Consider the following 18070-nt stretch of genomic DNA (forward strand, 5'->3'; position numbering starts at 1 on the left):
TCTTTTTCTAATTTGTTCTATTGTCGATAAGTCTTTTCATGGTTGGAGTTGGAGGTAGATATTTTTTCCATTCAACATTAGAAATTTATGGACCGTTAGTTCAAATCTTCACGTTACCCTAATCATTGAGACAATCATTCAAGGTTTGAATATTCTGACAGCTTTCTTACAACCATTTTATATTTATTCTCTTGTTACCTCAAGGCTCAAAGTAGTAAATGAGGTTCTGTTTTAAAGTACAAGTACAAAGATATCACATTGTCTTATTCGGCCTTCTATTCGGGCCTATCATTTAAGAGCGTACCGGCACAAATTCCTTATCTAGTGAAACGATATTCTTCGTAACGTCTTCAATAAACTTTTGCAACCCAATCCGCGACGATCCACCGTCCATTAAAGCCACGTGGCATTTCTCACTCATCTCCTTCACTCTTTTTCTCACGTCACTATCTTGCTCCATTAGACACATGATTGCTTTCTCTATCTCATCCGCCGTCACCGTAACTGTCGGCACTCCCGCTAAATGATCACCTCGCCAATACTTCCTTATCTCCACCGCTAATCCAAGCTCCTCCACCATCAAGAAAGCGTTGAACTTCTGTTCTGCGTATAACGGCCATGCAGCTGTTGGAACACCGAACCAGAGACTCTCTAGCGTCGAATTCCATCCACAGTGAGTGACGAAACCTCCTATAGCCGGATTCGCAAGCACCGCCACCTGTGGAGCCCATCCAATCACTTTTCCTTTCTCCTTTGTTCTTTCAAAGAATCCTTCCGGGAGAACTTCCTCTAGATTTGTAAACTCTCTTGGAGGTTCTTTAAATATATTCGGAGATGCGCGACGGAGAGACCAGAGAAACCGGTGGCCACTTCGCTCTAGGGCTATTGCGATTTCTCTTACTTGTTCCTTATTGAAGCCTCCCATGCTCCCAAAGCAAAGAAACACAACCGAACTAGGTGGTTGCTCATCTAACCACCGTAAAATCTCCGATCGTTTCTCATCCTTGGAATCATCAACTTGGTTCTCGAGATGCAACAATGGTCCAACAGGATAAACAGGAGGAGTATCACTACTCGAAAGAAACTTCAACACATGAGGTTCAAGCTCAGCAACAGTATTTACCAAAATACCTTTCATCTCTCTAAACTTTCTCGCTTGATTTACAAACATTGGGAGCCACATTTTAGATGCGAGAGCGTGAGGAAGACACTTCACCGGATAAGGACGAGTTAAACTCGGAATGTCCAACACAGCTTCTGAGTCGGCATAATCACTTTCACTAACATCGTACTTGTTCTCATCGTACAACATCTGAACATGATAGGCAAGTGAGAGAATCCCGGCGCTCGACGTGTAAAACAAGTAACTAGGAACACTAAACTCTTTCGCCAGATCTACCATCGATGTGCAAAACATGTCGAGGACAAACCCGAAGATCCTGGGCGAGTTCGGTTTAGTAGAGTAGCCTTCGACGAGTTTTTCAACGGCGTGTCTCACCTTTGGCACCTGGTTCTTGATATGGATTTCCATAGTCGTCATCTCTGCGGTTGGTTGATCTTCTGCGGAGATCACTTCATAGCGGAGACGGTCGCTTGATGAGGCGGAGAGGGCTGCGATGTAATCGGAAGCACCGACTTCACCTTCGGACATGAAAGGAAGGATGATTACGGAGATAGAGAGACTGGTTTCACGGTCCACTAGTAGCTTTGCCATCTCCACCGTTGATCGGAGATGACCGATTCCAGGATAGGGGATGAAGACAAGCTCAAATTTCATGTTTATCCTTCTCTTTTTCGGGGATGAAGACAAGCTCTTTTTCTCTTTTTGGTGCTTTTGTCTGAATCTACGAAGCGATAACGCTCGCTAGTGATTTTTTTTTTTGGTAGGAACGCTCGCTAGTGATAATAAGAGCATAATTATTGGTAGTATCTTAGAAATAAATCTTAGAAATATTTAAGTAATATATTTGTAAAAGTGATAGTTAAGATATAGTATTTTTGGGTTAAGATTTTTGTGTGATTAATGGTAGATTCTTAACATGTGGTTCTTAAAAAAAAATATTAATAAAAAAATAAAATTTATAATTATAAAAAATTTAATAATTGTTGCAAATTAAAAAAATTAAAACATACATGAGATACAATAAATAACATAAAAACACAAATGTTTTAAACTTAATTTCTGGTTTTCCAGAGGCACGTGTATATTGTCCTTTTCAAGAGGTAGAGCAATTCTTCCACTCCCAATCCAATTCTTCGGAAAAAAACGAAGCAACTGACTTTTTTTCTTGTTTTGTTTTTTCTTCTCCCACTCATATCGCGACACATGTGTGCTTCTTAACATAAGAAAAATATCTTAGTTAAGATACAATCTTAGTTGGTTTGATTAATTATAATAGTTTTTAATGTTAAGATTTGGCTAAGATTTGGTCTAAGATATACCGATATTCATGCTCTAAGCACGTAAACTGTTTCGGCTTCATTCGTTTAATTACCTCCGTTTGTTGGGCTGAATGATTGAGGCCCATTAGAAAAATCAGTCCCCTTTCGGCATCTATCTCCTTGACGTGTTAACAAATAGTATTAGTTTATAAGATTAACTGTGAATGATTAAGCTATCTTTTATTATAGTATTAAATAATTATTAAAATTTTAATTAATTTTATATTGTTATAAACCATATGGATGGACTCCATAACCGGCCCATGGCCCATTAGGGTTTTACCTTATTCTCTGTATCCTGCTATTATCCTTGTATATATATCCCTTATACTATTAATGAAAGACACAGTTCACAACATATATCAAATCATTTATATCTAAATTAATATGAAAGATCTATCTATTTTATCATATAAAGTAAAGTTTTTAAAATTGTTAACTCTCGTGATCGCGACACGTGTCAAGTCTATCAGATACAGTGCCGTGTTGAAGTATATGGTGGTTTAAGACAAAAATAAGTAAAAAAACAAAATCTTAAGTGAAAAAAAAATCTTAAGGCAAAATAATGTGGCCTAATAGTACAAAACAAATATGGCCTAAAATCAAAAAAACAAAATTGGTGGTTTTAGGCAAATGCTTTTGCTAATACCAAATATAAGCACGACTCTAATCAGATACTATATGTCAGAAAAGATTTAATTTTTTTTCTTGAAAAAATAGGAAACCTAAACTAAAATCATATTTACATATACTAAATTATATGTTTATATCTCTCTATATATATATATATATATATATTTGGATACATTTATGAAATAAATTCTGGAGTTCTACCTTATTTACGAGTTCATGTCATTAACATTTATTATTTATATTTACAAAATTTAAATAAAAGATATTAACCAAACAATATCTTGCCTAATTTGTTTCTAAAAATCTCTACACAATCTTTTCATATATCTTCAAAAAAAATTTATAGCAAAATATTTATATTAACATTTTGCATAGCAATCAAAATACTAATTTATAATAATCAAAATATTCACATAGAAAAATCATATACACATACAAGAAAAGAACTATATTTATCATCATTTAAGCCGTTGCTTTATTTAAATAAAATAAAAACACAAAAACTTGAAATCATATATTTTATATGATAAATTTAAAATATATATTAGTAGTATAAATTTAAAATCATTTAAAGAACGGTATATCACAGGTGAGATCCTAAAATTATTGGATTTTATAACAATAATAATTTATTTTCTTGGATTTTATAACACTAATAATTTAGTTAATGGGATAATATAGACGGGTTTATATGGAATAACGGGTTTGGGTCGATATTAATAAATAACGGTATATCACGAATGAAATCCTAAAATTAACAATCAAAATACAATTATACAATCTTAAACACAAAACAAAAGAAACAATATTAACAAACAAATACAACTTAAAATTTTTAGTTATAAAAAAACCGACCCACGGTATAGTGCGGAGTAAAATATTCAAAATTTTAAAAATCCACCATACATCGCTACTTAAAAAAAATGTATGTTTTCGTATCTATACTTAAAAAATTGAAACCTAAACAATAGTAATCATACACTAAATAATACATTGATAGATAATTACATTTAAAAATACAAATTAATATGATATATCTTCAGTTCATCTTTAAAAAAATAACATTATATTTTTTAAAAAATATAGCATCGCGGTATACCGCGAATTAAATTCTAGTATATCTGATTTTACTAAACTTTTATAAAATAAACATTTATCGATTAATCAGGATCCTAATCTATTTTTTTTTAAACATGAAATTTGCTAGTTATTGGAGTAAATAAACAAAATTACTTATGGAGTCCAATAAGGTAGATCGCGTTTAGTTTTGAATGTTAGTAGATAGATTGCATACAAAACGTGGTAAGAAATTAGATATTTAATTACGAACATTATTATTGATTAAAGAATACTTTTAGTTGGTCGAGATATAATAAGACAGTATAGTTTTATCGAATTACACATCATACAAAATTAAAAATTGTATCTCTGCTAAAAAATAATTAAAAATAGCATCACAATAGTTGAAACAAGTCAATAAACTAACTTGAAGAGATCGCAGCTACATTTTTCAAGAATGATAAGTTTTTTTTTTCCAATACCGCAGTTTATGGACAAACAAAATACCATTACTCTGAAGTCTCAACATTATTTGCTATTAGTGAACAGTTTGATATTAGAAAAACTCGTAGTCACAAACTCAATAAATATTATTTGCCCATGATCACTCAAAGAGACATGCAAATGGCCATTTCTAGTCATTATATATATCTGAGGGACACAACAGAACTCTTAAAATCAGTTATACACACAGAGACAATTGATCAAAGCTTTTCTGTTTAGTACTTGATAATAGAAACGATTACAACTTGCTCCTTTATATACGGGAGACTTAACAACGATGGAAGCAAATAACACTAACTCCTAACTCCTAAGCAACTAACTCCTACAATCTAGTGATGTCACTGACTCGTTCACATGATTTGGCAATGATCAAAAACAGAACAAACCACTAACTCCGACAACTACGGGAAGACTTATTCTTCTTTCTTTGACCAGACCCAACAAGAACATCCAAGAGCGTTACTTGCTCCGGTTTACTTCTCAAGCAATATTCTTTGTAACGTCTTGAATAAATATTTTCAAAGCAGATTGAGACGATCCACCATCTTTTAACGCCACGTGGCATTTCTCACTCATCTTCTTCACTCTTTTCCTCACGTCACTATCTTGCTCCATCAAACATCTGATTCCTCTCTCTATCTCCTCCGCCATCACCGTGACCGACGCCGCTCCCACCAACTGATCGCCTCGCCAACACTTCCTTATCTTCACCGCCAAACCAAGCTCCTCCGCCATCATGAAAGCGTTGAATTTTTGCTCTGCGTATAACGGCCATGGCGCTATAGGAACACCGAACCAAAGACTCTCAAGGATCGAATTCCACCCGCCGTGAGTAACGAAACCTCCGACCGCCGGCTTTGCCAGCACCGCCATCTGTGGAGCCCATCCAATCACCTTTCCTTTATCTTTCGTCCGATCAAAGAATCCTTCCGGAAGAATTTCTTCAAGATTCGTGAATTCTCCAGGAAGTTCCTTATCTAAATCTTGAGATGCGCGGCGGAGAGACCACAAGAAACGATGACCACTTCGCTCAAGGGCGATAGCGATTTCTCTTGCTTGTTCCTCACGAAAGCCTCCTACGCTTCCAAAGCAAAGAAACACTACCGATTTAGGTGGTTGGTCATCTAACCAACGTAAAATCTCCAAACCCTTCTCGTCTTTAGAACCGTCAACATGGTTCTCGAGATGCAACAATGGTCCCACTGGATAAGCCCGAGGAGTATCACCACTAGAGTGAAGAGACTCCAACGCATAAGGTTCAAGATCAGCAAAAGTATTTACCAAAATACCTTTCATCTCCCTGAATCTTCTTGCTTGATGTACAAACATAGGAAGCCACTCTTTCGTTGCCAAACCGTAAGGAAGACACTTCACCGGATAAGGACAAGTCAAACTCGGAACATCCAACACGACTTCCGAGTCTTCAAAATCAGTTTCAGTAGCATTGTATTCCTTCTTATCGTACAACATCTGGATATGTAATCCGAGAGCGAGAACCCCAACATTTGACGTGTAAAACAAGTAACACGGAACACTAAACTCATTAGCCACGTCTATCACCGAGGTACAAAACATGTCGACGACTAAACCAGCTAGCCTCGGCGAGTCCGGTACCTTTGAGTAGTCGTCGACGAGTTTGGCGACAGCACGTTTCACCTTCGGGATATGATTCTCGACATGTAACTCGACGGTTGGTTGATCTTCTCCGGGGATAACTACATAGCGGAGGCGGTCGTTGGATTCGGCGGAGAGGGCTGCGATATAAGCGGAAGAGCTGATGTCGTCACCGGAAAGGAGAGGAAGGATGATAACGGAGATAGAGAGGCGATTTTCTCGCTCCACTAGTAGCTTCGCCATCTCTACCGTTGATCTGAGATGACCAATCACAGGAAACGGTACGAAGACAAGCTCAAATTTGTTCATGTTTTATTCTTCTTCTCTATTTCCTTTGTTGGTGCTTTGTTTCAATGGTAGGCGATAACACCAATGAGAAGTTATCATATAATTGCTTTTTTCGTTAGCTCTGTTTATAAGAATTGAAATACGAAAAAAAAAAAAAAAAAAAAAGGAAAGAAATACGAGAAAAATAAAATAATCTGTTTGAACTTTTCAAGGCATCTAAAAAGATTTTTTTTTTACCTAAATCTTATATCGTTCACAAATATCTGCCTAGTTTTCCTCCAATTTGTTGATTATAAAAATAAAATAATGAGTAGTTTGATAACAGGATTATTTTCTCATGATCTTAAGGGTACACACGTATGAAACATGCAAAATGTGTAGCAATCCTAGTAATAAATAAATAACGTATTTTACGTATTAACGTTCAAGACTGTTGCAGCTAGCCCCTTCACCACACAACGCCAAAAAAATTAAGGCTTTATTAGTTTTTTTTTTGGTAGGAAAAATCAAATAAAGAATGTTTATTAGTTTTTGTAATGATTTTTTATTTTTGTTTTAAAAAAATTCAAATTTTACCCATTCAAAATTTTGTGAAAATTGTTTTCCTAAAAGATAGAGAATCTAGTTTTTGCAAGATTTTGATAATTTTCATTGAGAATCCAAAATCCATCTTATTTGAGTTTTTCATCTTTTCTAAACAAATTCTTAACGTAACATTTTTTTCATTTTTCTAATTTTTTTTTGTTTCTTTTATTTTTGCAAAATCCAAAAACCAAAAACAAAAATCTAAAATCCAAAATCCAAAGTCTATATAATCTAAAAACTATTTAAAAACTAACAAATGGCCTAAATAAAAAAAAAACACTCTGTGGGCCTTTACTAGGGATTTATAAACGGCCCATTTAGTACTTATTGGGCTATCTTCTAAACAAAAACCCTAAACCAAACAAAAGAGACGGTGTAGCCGCTACGCACTAAGAAAAACCCTAATTCCCAAAGCTAATCCGTAAGCGTCCGTCTGAGTATATATAGGCTTCGTCTTCTTTCTTCTAACTCAGAACAACAACTGCTTCTTTCTCTTTACTTCTGCTTAGGTTTTCCAACGAATAATCTAGAGTTTTCAAGAATAAAGTTTTCGTTTTTAGTGGTGGCTTAGAAGAGGGTTTATGGTGATGATACGAATATTTCGTGGACTAGAGTTTCAGATATGGGCTCTTCACCCAGAATTTGAAGATACAACCCTTGGCTGTCTGAGTAAATCCTTGTTTTGCCCACCACAATAGTTTTTGGTTTTGGTATCTTATTTTGCCTATGATGATAAAAACAATTATCTTAGCGGATTTCAGTGAGGTTTTTTAAATCAATGATCTGAATTGTTACACACACTGAGGCTCTTTTATTTGTTCTTTCGTTTTTGATTTTGGGAAAATTGGTTGCGATGATGATAAAATAGCACGAAGGTGCGTGAAGGGCAGTGGACAAAACAATGTTTTGCCGTGAGCTCTCTTAATTAAACGACTTCTCCTTCCACTGAGCATAATTGAGATTTCCCCTAAATCTTTTGTGTTTATTAGTTTGGTTGATAATAATGAATGGCGTCTTTTACCAATTCTGAAGGATTAAAAATGGTTCCTTTAGGTATAATGGCATTGACGCAAGATTATTTGTGGTATATCCTGATCATTTGGCTTTTTTCTATGTTACTTGATCCTGGAAATGCCTCGCACATTTTGTTCATCTACTTGTGGTTTTTATCTACCAAGTTTGCTCTTTTTACATCCGATTTGTGGCTGGATGTTTTGACCTTGTTGATTTTAACGATGTTTGGATGTCGATAAGTAGGATTTAATAATGATCATTCGATATATTTCACACTGGTTCAGTTTTAATTCATGGATTGCAAATCAGAAACTGTAATCACTTCATATATTGATCCCAAAAATATTCACATTCACTCATATTTTTTCATTGACCGTCAGCTTTTCGTATATAGTTTTTGATAGTTTTTGATTTACTTGTCCCATCTTGAGATTGAGAATTGTTGGAAGATTGTGGAGTTGTTTCTTGAGACAATTTTCATTTGACAATGCTTGGTTACGTTTCACAATGCTTGGTTACGTTTCAGTAATGTGGAAAGCTGCAGCTACCCAAATCGTTGTCAAAATGGAACATTGGTTTCTGGATAAAGAGTTATTTCATCTGTGAGATGTTTTCGTTAATACGTGATCATCAAGGTTTAATGTGTTTTATTTATTGGTTTGTTTTGCTCAAACCAGCAGGGAATTGTTTTGAAATATATGATCTTATGTGAGGTTCCGAGTATGGGTGTTTTATTGATAGACTTTGGATAATCATGATCAATCCTACATTGCGATAGGTGGAGCTCTTCCTATGCTTATCGGCCTCATTGACTTATTTGTATCGCTTGGTTCGAAAACCTTTGCTCATTTGTTTTTTGGTATATTCCCTGTGAATTTCTCACGTTCTAAATTGTAATTTCAAGTGAAATCAGTCTAATCACAAATTTCAATCTTTAAACTATTGCTTTGTGTCTAAAGGATATTATATAAACCATATAAAAGTTACAATTGCGATCAACAACATGATGGGAGACAAATATATGACAAGGCAATACTATTACTAAGGGAATTTATTGTTCCTAAGATTAAAATTATTGCTATACTTCTAATCTCCCAAAATGTTTTTTACAAATGGTAATTTATTGTTCCTAAGATTAAAATAAAAAACACAAGATTGATGATTTTTTAGAAAAGACAAAATTAATAAATAAGATTTACCTATATTAATTGTTTGGAGATATTCATACTCCATTTAAGTAAAAATATTTTGTTAGTGGTCAGATTATGTTCCATCTCTTTGATTTTTTTCTTTCTTTTTTCCCATAAGAACATTTCTGTTTCCATATATATAGATTTATAAAATGTTACAGATTCTTTAGTAAAATGTTGTATCCGTATATGGAGAGGTTGCACAAATCAATACTCAGTAAACTACTTATTAAGAGCTCTAATTAAATAAATCAGGTTTGATGTACAAAACTAATCTTCACATATCGTTAAAAGCTTTTAATACAAAAGGGCAAAATATTAAAACTCCAGCTCTGTTTTATACTTATATATTTCTCTGCTTAAAAATATATAAATACGAAGGATTGATCCCTAATTGTGCTTTATTAGTTTTTTTTCCTGTGTGTGTGTGTTCATTTTCGTCCGACTTGTTTTCTCCTCCTTGCCGTTTTGCTTCCATTGAAAAAGAAGGTGCTGCTTCAACGATAAAACATATAGAGAAGACGAACCACCGCATATAATCGCAATGGTAGTTTTCGATTTTCTCAGAGTCTTACATAGCTCGAAATTGATGATTGATATGTATAACTGATCTTCTTGCTCCTATATGGATTCTATAAATTCGTAGAAAATCCAATTCCAGTGAGAGTCTAGAGATTTCCATTTTAAAGCGTTGCTTCTGTTTCTCATGTAGGAACGATACGCTTGTGTTAATCTATGTTTATGGAGGTTTGCTTGACTTTTGAGGTTTGCTTGACTTTTTGAAGTTTTGATCTGAAGAAAAGAGGTTTCGTTGTAAATTGGTTGGTTAATCATGTCTGGGTCGAGTATGTATAAGACGAAGCTTTGTATTCTGTTTAAGAAGACTGGTGATTGTTCGAGGCCGAATTGTTCTTTTGCTCATGGAAATGCTGAGCTTCGTCGTCCTGGAGAATCTTCATTCACTGGTAATGATTTCGTTTTATGCATTTGAATAGGCTTATTGATTTCAAATTCAGGTTTAAGTTTGTTATTGGTGGAAGGATCGATGAGTATTTCTTTTGGTTAGTGTAAATTAGAAAAGTCTTTAGTTGATTAGGTCTCTTTGCGTAGACTTTCCTAGAGTTTTATATTATACTTTGATGATTTTGTCAAGTATTTTTCTCCCGGAGCTTTGTGATTATTATTCTATATTTTATGAGATTGTCTAAAACGTTTCAGCGTACTGTGCTATGTTTGATAAACACATGGTAATGGTATCAGTATTATACTTTGCTTTGGATTTGGTTTTCTCCATATAAACTTTTACTGACTAGTTTTGTCTTGCGGAATCATTCTGGAATATGCAGAAAGATAGCAACTCTCAGGCTTAGTATTGTTTTTATCTGGGAGTGGAATCTACTGGTCTTTCGGGCTGAAATTTATATTGGTTTTCTTATTGGAGTGGAATCTGCTGGGTTTTTTTTGTGGTGAAAATTATATTGATTTTCTTATTGCTCTTGAAACCACATTCTTTTTGAAGATAATCTATAATGGAGTCTGCTGGTTTTCTTATTCTTCCACAACCATGGTTCTCAGACTCCAAGATTTGGTGGCAAGCAATGCTTGTTATTAGGATTTATCAATGCCTGTTGTTATGACTTTTGGCATTTTCATGCTGCCAGTTATGTGTATGGAGCACGTGGTATTTCCATGATTGTTATATCTTCAGTGGTCTTTCAAGCGGTTTCTTGGATCAAGAAATATGCAGTATATGGGGGTTTGATTCGTTAGAAGGAATTGAACATCAAATTTTGGTGGATTTTGATTGTGTAATTAAATGGATCTTCAAGATTGGTCTTATTTTCTCTCGTCCAATATAATCTGAAGCATTCTCAAGAATCTCAACCTATTATTTATCGATGAAATACAGTGACTTCTGCTAATTTAGTGCCCAAATGTGGTTTTTCTCCTTCTGCTGGTAAGAAGAGGACATTATTTTGTGGTCTCTTTGAACTGGCAAGTAAGCACCATTACGTTTTTCTTTATGTTACTTGTAGTTTTCTGTGATCTTATCCAAGTGTTGTTGACTGGCATGATTCTGATTGTTTGAAATGGAGTTCACATCTGTACCACAAGTATGCTTTACTGCAAAGTCTGTTTCGTCTACTGCAGGCAGACGTCACAATATGGATAGTGACTTAAGAGATAGACTTGGTAGACAGTTTTCTCCAGAGCGGAGACCATCTTTAGACAGAAGTGGAAGACGGGTACAAAGGTTTAGTGGTAAGATCTGCAGCTTTGGGTTTTTGGAGTTTGGTTGTCAATTAGGCAGAATCAAATTTCTCTGTCAACTTCTCGTTCTGTATTTCTTTCTTCTGATTATTCCCGACGGAATTCAAATTTTCAGGACATGACAATCCTAGGCCATTTGAGAACCGAAGGTATCTTCTCCCCTCGGTTTTGCTTATACTCATGCTATGTGAAATTTCAGTGGTAACTTGATGGCCATGCTTTAACAATGCGGCTTTATATTTCTTATTATCACAGAGATAACGAGTACAGGGAGAACCGTAGATTTGATGAACGACGTAATTATGCTGGTGGTTTGAAAGCTGGGAATAGAATTGAAGACAGGGCAGAAGATGGAAGAAATAAGTTTCAGGGTTACAATAATGTTCTGGAGGAGCAGGTAAACTTTCATTTTCTTGGTTGGGTGTTCGTTGAGGACGTGATTGTCGTTTTATTTTAATCTAATGTTTAGTTGATAACGTTTGTAAAGATGTTGCTAAAGGACCCAAGTCCAATTTGTCTATATGCAGTTAAAAGACGTAGAGATGGATGTTAAGATGCTTACTGATGACAAACAACGATTGGAGGTAAGTTTCTCCATTCCACAATTAATTTGATTGCATTGTAAATACGAGTTAATTGACAGATATGTTTGGCACATTTATTTGTCTAAAGGCTTCCGTTGAAAGGAAGGCACACGAAGTAGACATTCTAAGCTCTAGGATCCATGAGCTTGAGACTCAGTTGGATAGAGAGAAAGAGGAATGTAGGAGGTAATGACTAATTCCTTTTCGATGTTTGCTTGAAATTAATTATGATGCGATATACTGAAGTATCGTTGTGGCAAATTCTGGACTTGATCTTCTGGTGATAAGTGTTGTTTAATCCTCTTGTATGTCAGGATTACTTCAAACACAAAGAAATTTGTGAAAGAATACAACCGTTTCTTGCGGGCACAAGATGATCTAAAGAGGCAAGGCATTTATCTCTATTTCTAATTGCTTCTTATTTAAGAATGCAAAAATTCATTCAATAACACAATGCTTTGTTAACTCTATAGGTCAGAAGCCCGTCTTCAGAAATTGGGAAACCAACTTAGTACATATCTTGCTGGAAGTGAAGGAAATAATAGGGATGCAGGCGTGGATATTGTGAGTGATGAAGAAAATAATGGTCGGAATTTGAGAGCTGCTTGTGATCCACAGAATGAGTTGCAGAATACTTCTTCACTGTCCAGGAAAAAGCATTATGTGGATCAATATACTACGAAAGAACCTGTTGAAGATGGTAAACTTATATATACTATTATATTTGTGTTTCAATTAAAAATCAGTTCATACACACGTTATGAACCTTCTCCATCTGTTTCAGGCTTGATAGGAAGAGGTGAAGAAGAGAAGGTGGAGAAGGAGAAGAAGAGACCTTGTTGGAATATGGTTTCTTCAAAATCATATTCTGAAGAAGAAAGTGGAGCCTGGAACGATGAAGACACAATTAACAAGTCCTCGTCAAAGGAAGACAACTGGAAAAGAAGAAGGATCTCTATTGGCACCTCATCTACTGATAAGGTACGACATCTTTCTTCTTCTGCAGAAATGGTGTTCACTTGAACTGTAAGGAGATTGACATTGGGGGTCGAGTTAAGTCTTTGATGATATTTCACGTTGAAGATGTGTTTTTGTTAGAAGTGGGGATAATAGACTTTGTTACATGGTTACGTTGCTGCAGGTAATATCGTCTACGAGCATGGCAGCTCGAGAATTTGATGATGATGCAGAATCTGAGGAAGAGAATCCCGAAGCAGCCAAAGGCTCTCCTCTCATATCTCTTCCTCCACCCCCACCTTTCAGAGATGCCCATGTTCAGGTAAGCATGAGTGGATTCTCGAAAACTTATGTTGGCAATAAATTCGCCAGAAAGTAATTACTCGGAGATGATGATCCTCACGAAACTCGTGTGCTTTGTGTTCAGGGAGACGAGGATGATGTAAGCGTTGATGTGATGGAACAGAAGAAAGCCAATGACGATGATTCCGTCTGATCATAATAACCGCAAAACTTTGAACACTAAAAAAATAGCCTGTTTGTTAGGTGCAATATTAACAATGATTAGAATCGGTACATGCTTTTGTTCATCATCTTTAGATATATATTGAAAAAGAACTAAAGCTTGATCTTCAAACGAATATGTTCTTTAATCGTTTCAATGTTGCGTAGAGAAACTAGTTTAAAGTCATCTCCGACTAAAACCAAAACTAACTTGATTCTAAACGAATATCTCCATACGTTTTTTTTTCAGTAGCGAGTTCCAGTAATCACTATAATAGGCAAAATTGAAAATTTCTGTTTGAAAACAAAAAATTAGGCTTCAAACTGCTGAAGAATCTTCCAGACACTTGGAGCACTTGCAGCTGAAACCATAGTCTGCAAGTAATGCTTGTCTCTCTTTGTACGGAAGCTCCTCGTCGATATATGAAATCGTCACCTGGTTTTACATATGGAACTCAAAAACAAGCTCTCTTTTCCAAAATATTCAATTGCCACTACAATTAGAGAGAAGATGCTTACCTCTTCGTTTTTGCTGATGCGTCTTAACGCAATAATAACTGCTTGTCCGTCTTTGTCCTGCAAAAGCCACAAGTAAAAGAGTTCCAAATGGATGAATCGAGTTCAGTCCCAAAGTGTTGATGAAAAATCTTTAATCCTTGAGATGTGTAGACCATAAAGAGGACGAGATGTAAGAAAGATACCTCTTCTCTTTTGAAGGCTTTTGCATTAGGGCAACAAGAATGGTTCATACAGCTCTGCAGAGGGAAGAAGGCCGTTCCTAAACACAAATACATATCATGTAATTATGTCAAATCTTGGTTACAAGTTACACAACTCCTCTGTTTTATGGTGACAATGTTCCTTTCATTTCTAACCTTGGCAACAGTCCGAGTATTCATCACCAAGAGCATCTAGAAACGGTCTCGTGATTTCCTCGGCTTCTTCCTAGGATAATGAGAATAAGAAACTGGTGAGATTCAATAGATTTTGGTCAAAGAACAATAAGAATGGGTCGAAAGCGTTATTCTGTTCAGACCTTTTCTGCATCAGGAAGATCGTCAATATACAAGAAATAGTCCTCTACTGGTGATGCTACCACCAAGTCTCTGCCAAAGATCAAACATATAGTGGGTAAATTCATTGTAACTGTAAGGATATAAACAGGAATTGACGACTCTTACAGGTTATTCAGCTCAAACATGCCGATGATATTCCCATAGATTTCGAGGGAGAACACTTTCCAGTGTCAAGGAATGACCCTCTGTGAGTAAAAAATAAAACAAGGAAACGATGGTACAGATCATATATCAAAATGAAGAGGGGGGATACGAGCTTCACATTCTTTGTCAAATATGGCTGTCTTCAGGAGCTCCAAAGACTGGAGACAAAACAATATAATTCAGTTGGCAAAACAGTCAAGATTTGAAATTGATGCAACTGCGATTGTGATCTATACACAAAATGCGGCAAGCAAACTCAACCTACAAATGATGTATACAACTGAAACACATACCGTACATGCAAGATTCTTTATCTGCATCCTGAAGGCTCCTTCATCAGAAAGATCAACATCATCTGGCAATGCGATGCAGTCCCACCACCTACCGAAAAAAAAGAATGAGTTTTAGATAATTTATATGTGGCGTAGATATATCACCAAAAAGCCTATTATGTATGATCATGAGTTACAGTATGTAATTTGGATCACATTCAAACATAGAGAAAGAAAAAGCAAGTGATTTCTAATGGCAGCATCAGTATATACCTTCTTTTGTATCCAATCGATACTGGTTTCCATGCCTCCAAGAGTAGGGACTGCTTTGGCTCACTTTGTTTTGCTTTTTTGTCTACATGTTCTGCTTTCAGTTTCCTGTACCTTAGAATGGTAAAGGCAATCGCCTAGCCATAATACATTTTCCATAACTAGTTAGTTTCTCTTCATTATTTAGTATGCGAAAGGTTATATACTAAAGAAAAGAATAAGTCGAAACTGTGTAAGCTCCATAAGTCACCGTAAACTAATATATGTTGAAAGTTCCATGGCATTTTATCTAAAATATTCAACAATTAGACATAAAAAGTGATACAAGGTATACCTTGGCAGCCAGGAGAAAAATATCATTTGTATCTGAAAATTAAGAATTGAAAAGATATAAACATCGTTATTGCAAGACAGAACATTCAAAGCCCAAAGAGACTAATTTTACCATTAGCATGTTTTATAAACTCTCCAAGCGCCTCTCTAGAATTTGATTCAGACTTCTCACCAGTGCAAAGTAAAGAATGAGAACTCTCCCAATCTGCCTCTGCGCATGATTCACTATATCATATTGAAACAGCACATTAGTTTAAACATGAAAACCAATAACAAAAAAACAAAAGTCGAAGACATCAAATCTCAATTACCTACAGTAGAAAGCCTCCTGACATCCTCCAGGACACGAAAGAGGCGAAGGCAAAGGAAACATATCAGTGTACGGCAATGCCATTTCGCCATTCATCAAAGAACTAACAACTCCTTCCGGAAGAGTATTATGGCTTGAACTGCTTCCACCACATTGTTCCTCATTTCCATTGTACTTCACACATTCATCTTCTCCGCTTTCAGATGAATCGCCGTCACAACAACCAGAAACACCGAGATTCTTAAAATAGAGTTTCCGGCCGATTTGTTTCTCGATCGATCCAACGAACCGGAAACAAAAACTACAAACCAAACAATCCACCTTGTTGGAAGAATGTTGGATACCAACAAGAATCTGATCTTTCAAAATGAGTTCATCTTCTTGAAACTCTGAATTTACATAAACACCTAACAAATTGGAAGAAATCAAAATTTTATAAACCAACATTGCAGCCATTGAGAAATCTCAAAATCTATACAAAGATAAAGCAATAACTTAACCTTTTCCAATGGTTTCATTTAGTTTCACTTCGATGCCATTGCATCTTCTACTAGTTATAAGCTTGTTGAAATATTCCTGAACAAACCGGAATCGAGCTCAGTTACTATAAGTTTCCATGGAGATTAGCTTCAAAGCATGCTTATTTAGAGAGAGAGAGGGAGAGGGATTTTGCCTGCTGTTGGAGAGTTGGAAGCGGAGAAAGAAGAGCGGCGATTTTCTCGTCTGTTTTGCAAACGGAATCCATTAAAGTGGCCGGAGATTTTCTCGTGCGGCGGCGCGTCTGTATTTTTAATTTGGTGCTATTTTGACTGTTCGGGTACAAAAGACCAGAGAGACTGACTCTTTGGTGAGATGGATTATCCGACCCGGATCCATACCCGTAGATGATTCTAAACGAAATTAGTGAAACTTGGCCAAGTGATTTTAGGTATTCGAACTATTTGTATTTGATCCATTATCCAAGTTTTCATTTGAATTGAAATTTATTATAAAAATATCAGAATTAGTTGAGAAAGGGAAAGTAAATTTAGTTTTTGATTTTAAATATTTCGACTGGATTTATGTATAAATTTAAATAAATTTCATAGGGCGAATTAAACAAGCCATAAACCTATCAAAATTTTAATCGAAACAATCAAGAGAAAAGCTTGAGAATTAGATCGTTTGTTATATAGACAAGTAATTAATTATGAGAATCCTTTTACGTACGAACAAGTACTACAATAAACCCTAAGTTATTCGATAAAAGCTTTAAAGTAAGAGATTATTCCATGATTATGATTTGATATGATGGTCATATTTATTAATTATACTACTAATTCTTCTTTTCCTTATCATCTGAGAAAATCAACTATGATAGATGAGCTAGGAGGAAGCCTTCTTCTCCACAATAGAAGTTCTTGTACCTTTGATCATAGGTTGGAGTCGTTTATCCATCTTTAGGTATTCAATTGTCTTCATATACTTGGGATCTATAACTCCTTGGTTTGTTTTAATGACCTCAATCATTCTCTTCTCCAAATTCTAGATTTTACAAAGATTTGATTAATGTTTTCTACATAGAAAACATTACTAAAAGTTGCAAGAATATATCAAAACGAACATTTACCTTCACTTGCTCTCATCTACTTCCGGTGCTTCCATGAGACGATCCAATTCGGCTTTAATATCTCAGCTTCTGTAAGAACCATTTCTTGTCTTCTGTAAGATATTACTTGCATAGCAAGTTCTTTACATTTATGATAATAGTAAATCTACCTATTTAACAATAAGAAGATATACACAAATGTTAACCTTCCTAATAATAATAAGGAAATATATTCAACTCGATCTCGTAATCCCGAGATCTCTCATCCACCGTCGATCTTCCGATCTACGCTTCTCTTTCTCCCAATAGTTCTAATAAAACATATGAAATAGAGTTCTTGAAATGTATATATTTGTTGCAAATTAAACAATTACTGAAACATCCCCTTTATAAAAATAAAATAAATCAAATTATTGAAACATTTGAATTTCA

The 18070-nt window shown here is 35.2% G+C and overlaps 5 protein-coding genes across 10 annotated transcripts in view; 1 reads left to right on the forward strand and 4 right to left on the reverse strand.

The window, feature by feature from the left end:
- Positions 1 to 125: 125 nt before the first annotated feature.
- LOC9321532 (UDP-glycosyltransferase 71B7) lies at positions 126 to 1867 on the reverse strand. Its single transcript, XM_002885420.2, has one exon. The coding sequence runs from the start codon at positions 1775 to 1777 to the stop codon at positions 293 to 295; it is 1485 nt and encodes a 494-aa protein (XP_002885466.1). The 5' UTR covers positions 1778 to 1867; the 3' UTR covers positions 126 to 292.
- Positions 1868 to 5040: 3173 nt separating this feature from the next.
- On the reverse strand, positions 5041 to 6640 carry LOC9321533 (UDP-glycosyltransferase 71B8). The gene has a single exon (XM_002885421.2). It carries the CDS (start codon positions 6559 to 6561, stop codon positions 5119 to 5121), a length of 1443 nt encoding a protein of 480 aa, XP_002885467.1. The 5' UTR covers positions 6562 to 6640; the 3' UTR covers positions 5041 to 5118.
- A 3086-nt stretch (positions 6641 to 9726) lies between these two features.
- On the forward strand, positions 9727 to 13778 carry LOC9321534 (zinc finger CCCH domain-containing protein 40). Of its 3 annotated transcripts, none has more exons than XM_021031478.1 (12): positions 9727 to 9876; positions 10042 to 10294; positions 11481 to 11591; positions 11716 to 11749; positions 11856 to 11997; positions 12128 to 12184; positions 12273 to 12370; positions 12499 to 12570; positions 12658 to 12884; positions 12969 to 13165; positions 13326 to 13463; positions 13569 to 13778. In XM_021031478.1, exons 2-12 carry the CDS (start codon positions 10162 to 10164, stop codon positions 13635 to 13637), a joined length of 1278 nt encoding a protein of 425 aa, XP_020887137.1. In that variant the 5' UTR covers positions 9727 to 9876; positions 10042 to 10161; the 3' UTR covers positions 13638 to 13778. The 3 variants fall into 3 exon arrangements, with proteins under 3 accessions (XP_020887137.1, XP_020887139.1, XP_020887138.1); XM_021031480.1 differs by lacking the exon at positions 9727 to 9876 and adding an exon at positions 10676 to 11328 and having other exon boundaries at positions 10202 to 10294; XM_021031479.1 differs by lacking the exon at positions 9727 to 9876 and having other exon boundaries at positions 10202 to 10294; positions 10676 to 11591.
- A 56-nt stretch (positions 13779 to 13834) lies between these two features.
- Positions 13835 to 18070, reverse strand: part of LOC9319388 (histone-lysine N-methyltransferase ATXR2) — a 6326-nt gene continuing 2090 nt past the window's right edge. For 2 of the 4 annotated variants that reach the window (XM_021031474.1, XM_021031477.1), the window contains 6 exons: positions 14827 to 14881; positions 14682 to 14751; positions 14521 to 14590; positions 14347 to 14423; positions 14165 to 14221; positions 13835 to 14081 (listed from right to left, as the gene is read on the reverse strand). In XM_021031474.1, the coding sequence (XP_020887133.1) occupies positions 13965 to 14081; positions 14165 to 14221; positions 14347 to 14423; positions 14521 to 14590; positions 14682 to 14751; positions 14827 to 14881 (446 nt within the window). In that variant the 3' untranslated portion in view covers positions 13835 to 13964. Of the gene's footprint in view, positions 14082 to 14164; positions 14222 to 14346; positions 14424 to 14520; positions 14591 to 14681; positions 14752 to 14826; positions 14882 to 14974; positions 15024 to 15158; positions 15247 to 15410; positions 15545 to 15741; positions 15774 to 15852; positions 15966 to 16051; positions 16458 to 16550; positions 16627 to 16723; positions 16860 to 18070 lie in introns of those variants that run through there. The other 2 variants (XM_002885422.2, XM_021031476.1) reach the window with 2 other exon arrangements.
- On the reverse strand, positions 17416 to 17741 carry LOC110230005. The gene is given in 3 exon segments (XM_021031481.1): positions 17416 to 17574; positions 17650 to 17718; positions 17721 to 17741. Coding segments are annotated over 3 exon segments (249 nt in total).

Source organism: Arabidopsis lyrata (assembly GCF_000004255.2).
Source record: "Arabidopsis lyrata subsp. lyrata unplaced genomic scaffold ARALYscaffold_3, whole genome shotgun sequence".
NCBI classification, from domain to species: Eukaryota; Viridiplantae; Streptophyta; class Magnoliopsida; order Brassicales; family Brassicaceae; genus Arabidopsis; species Arabidopsis lyrata.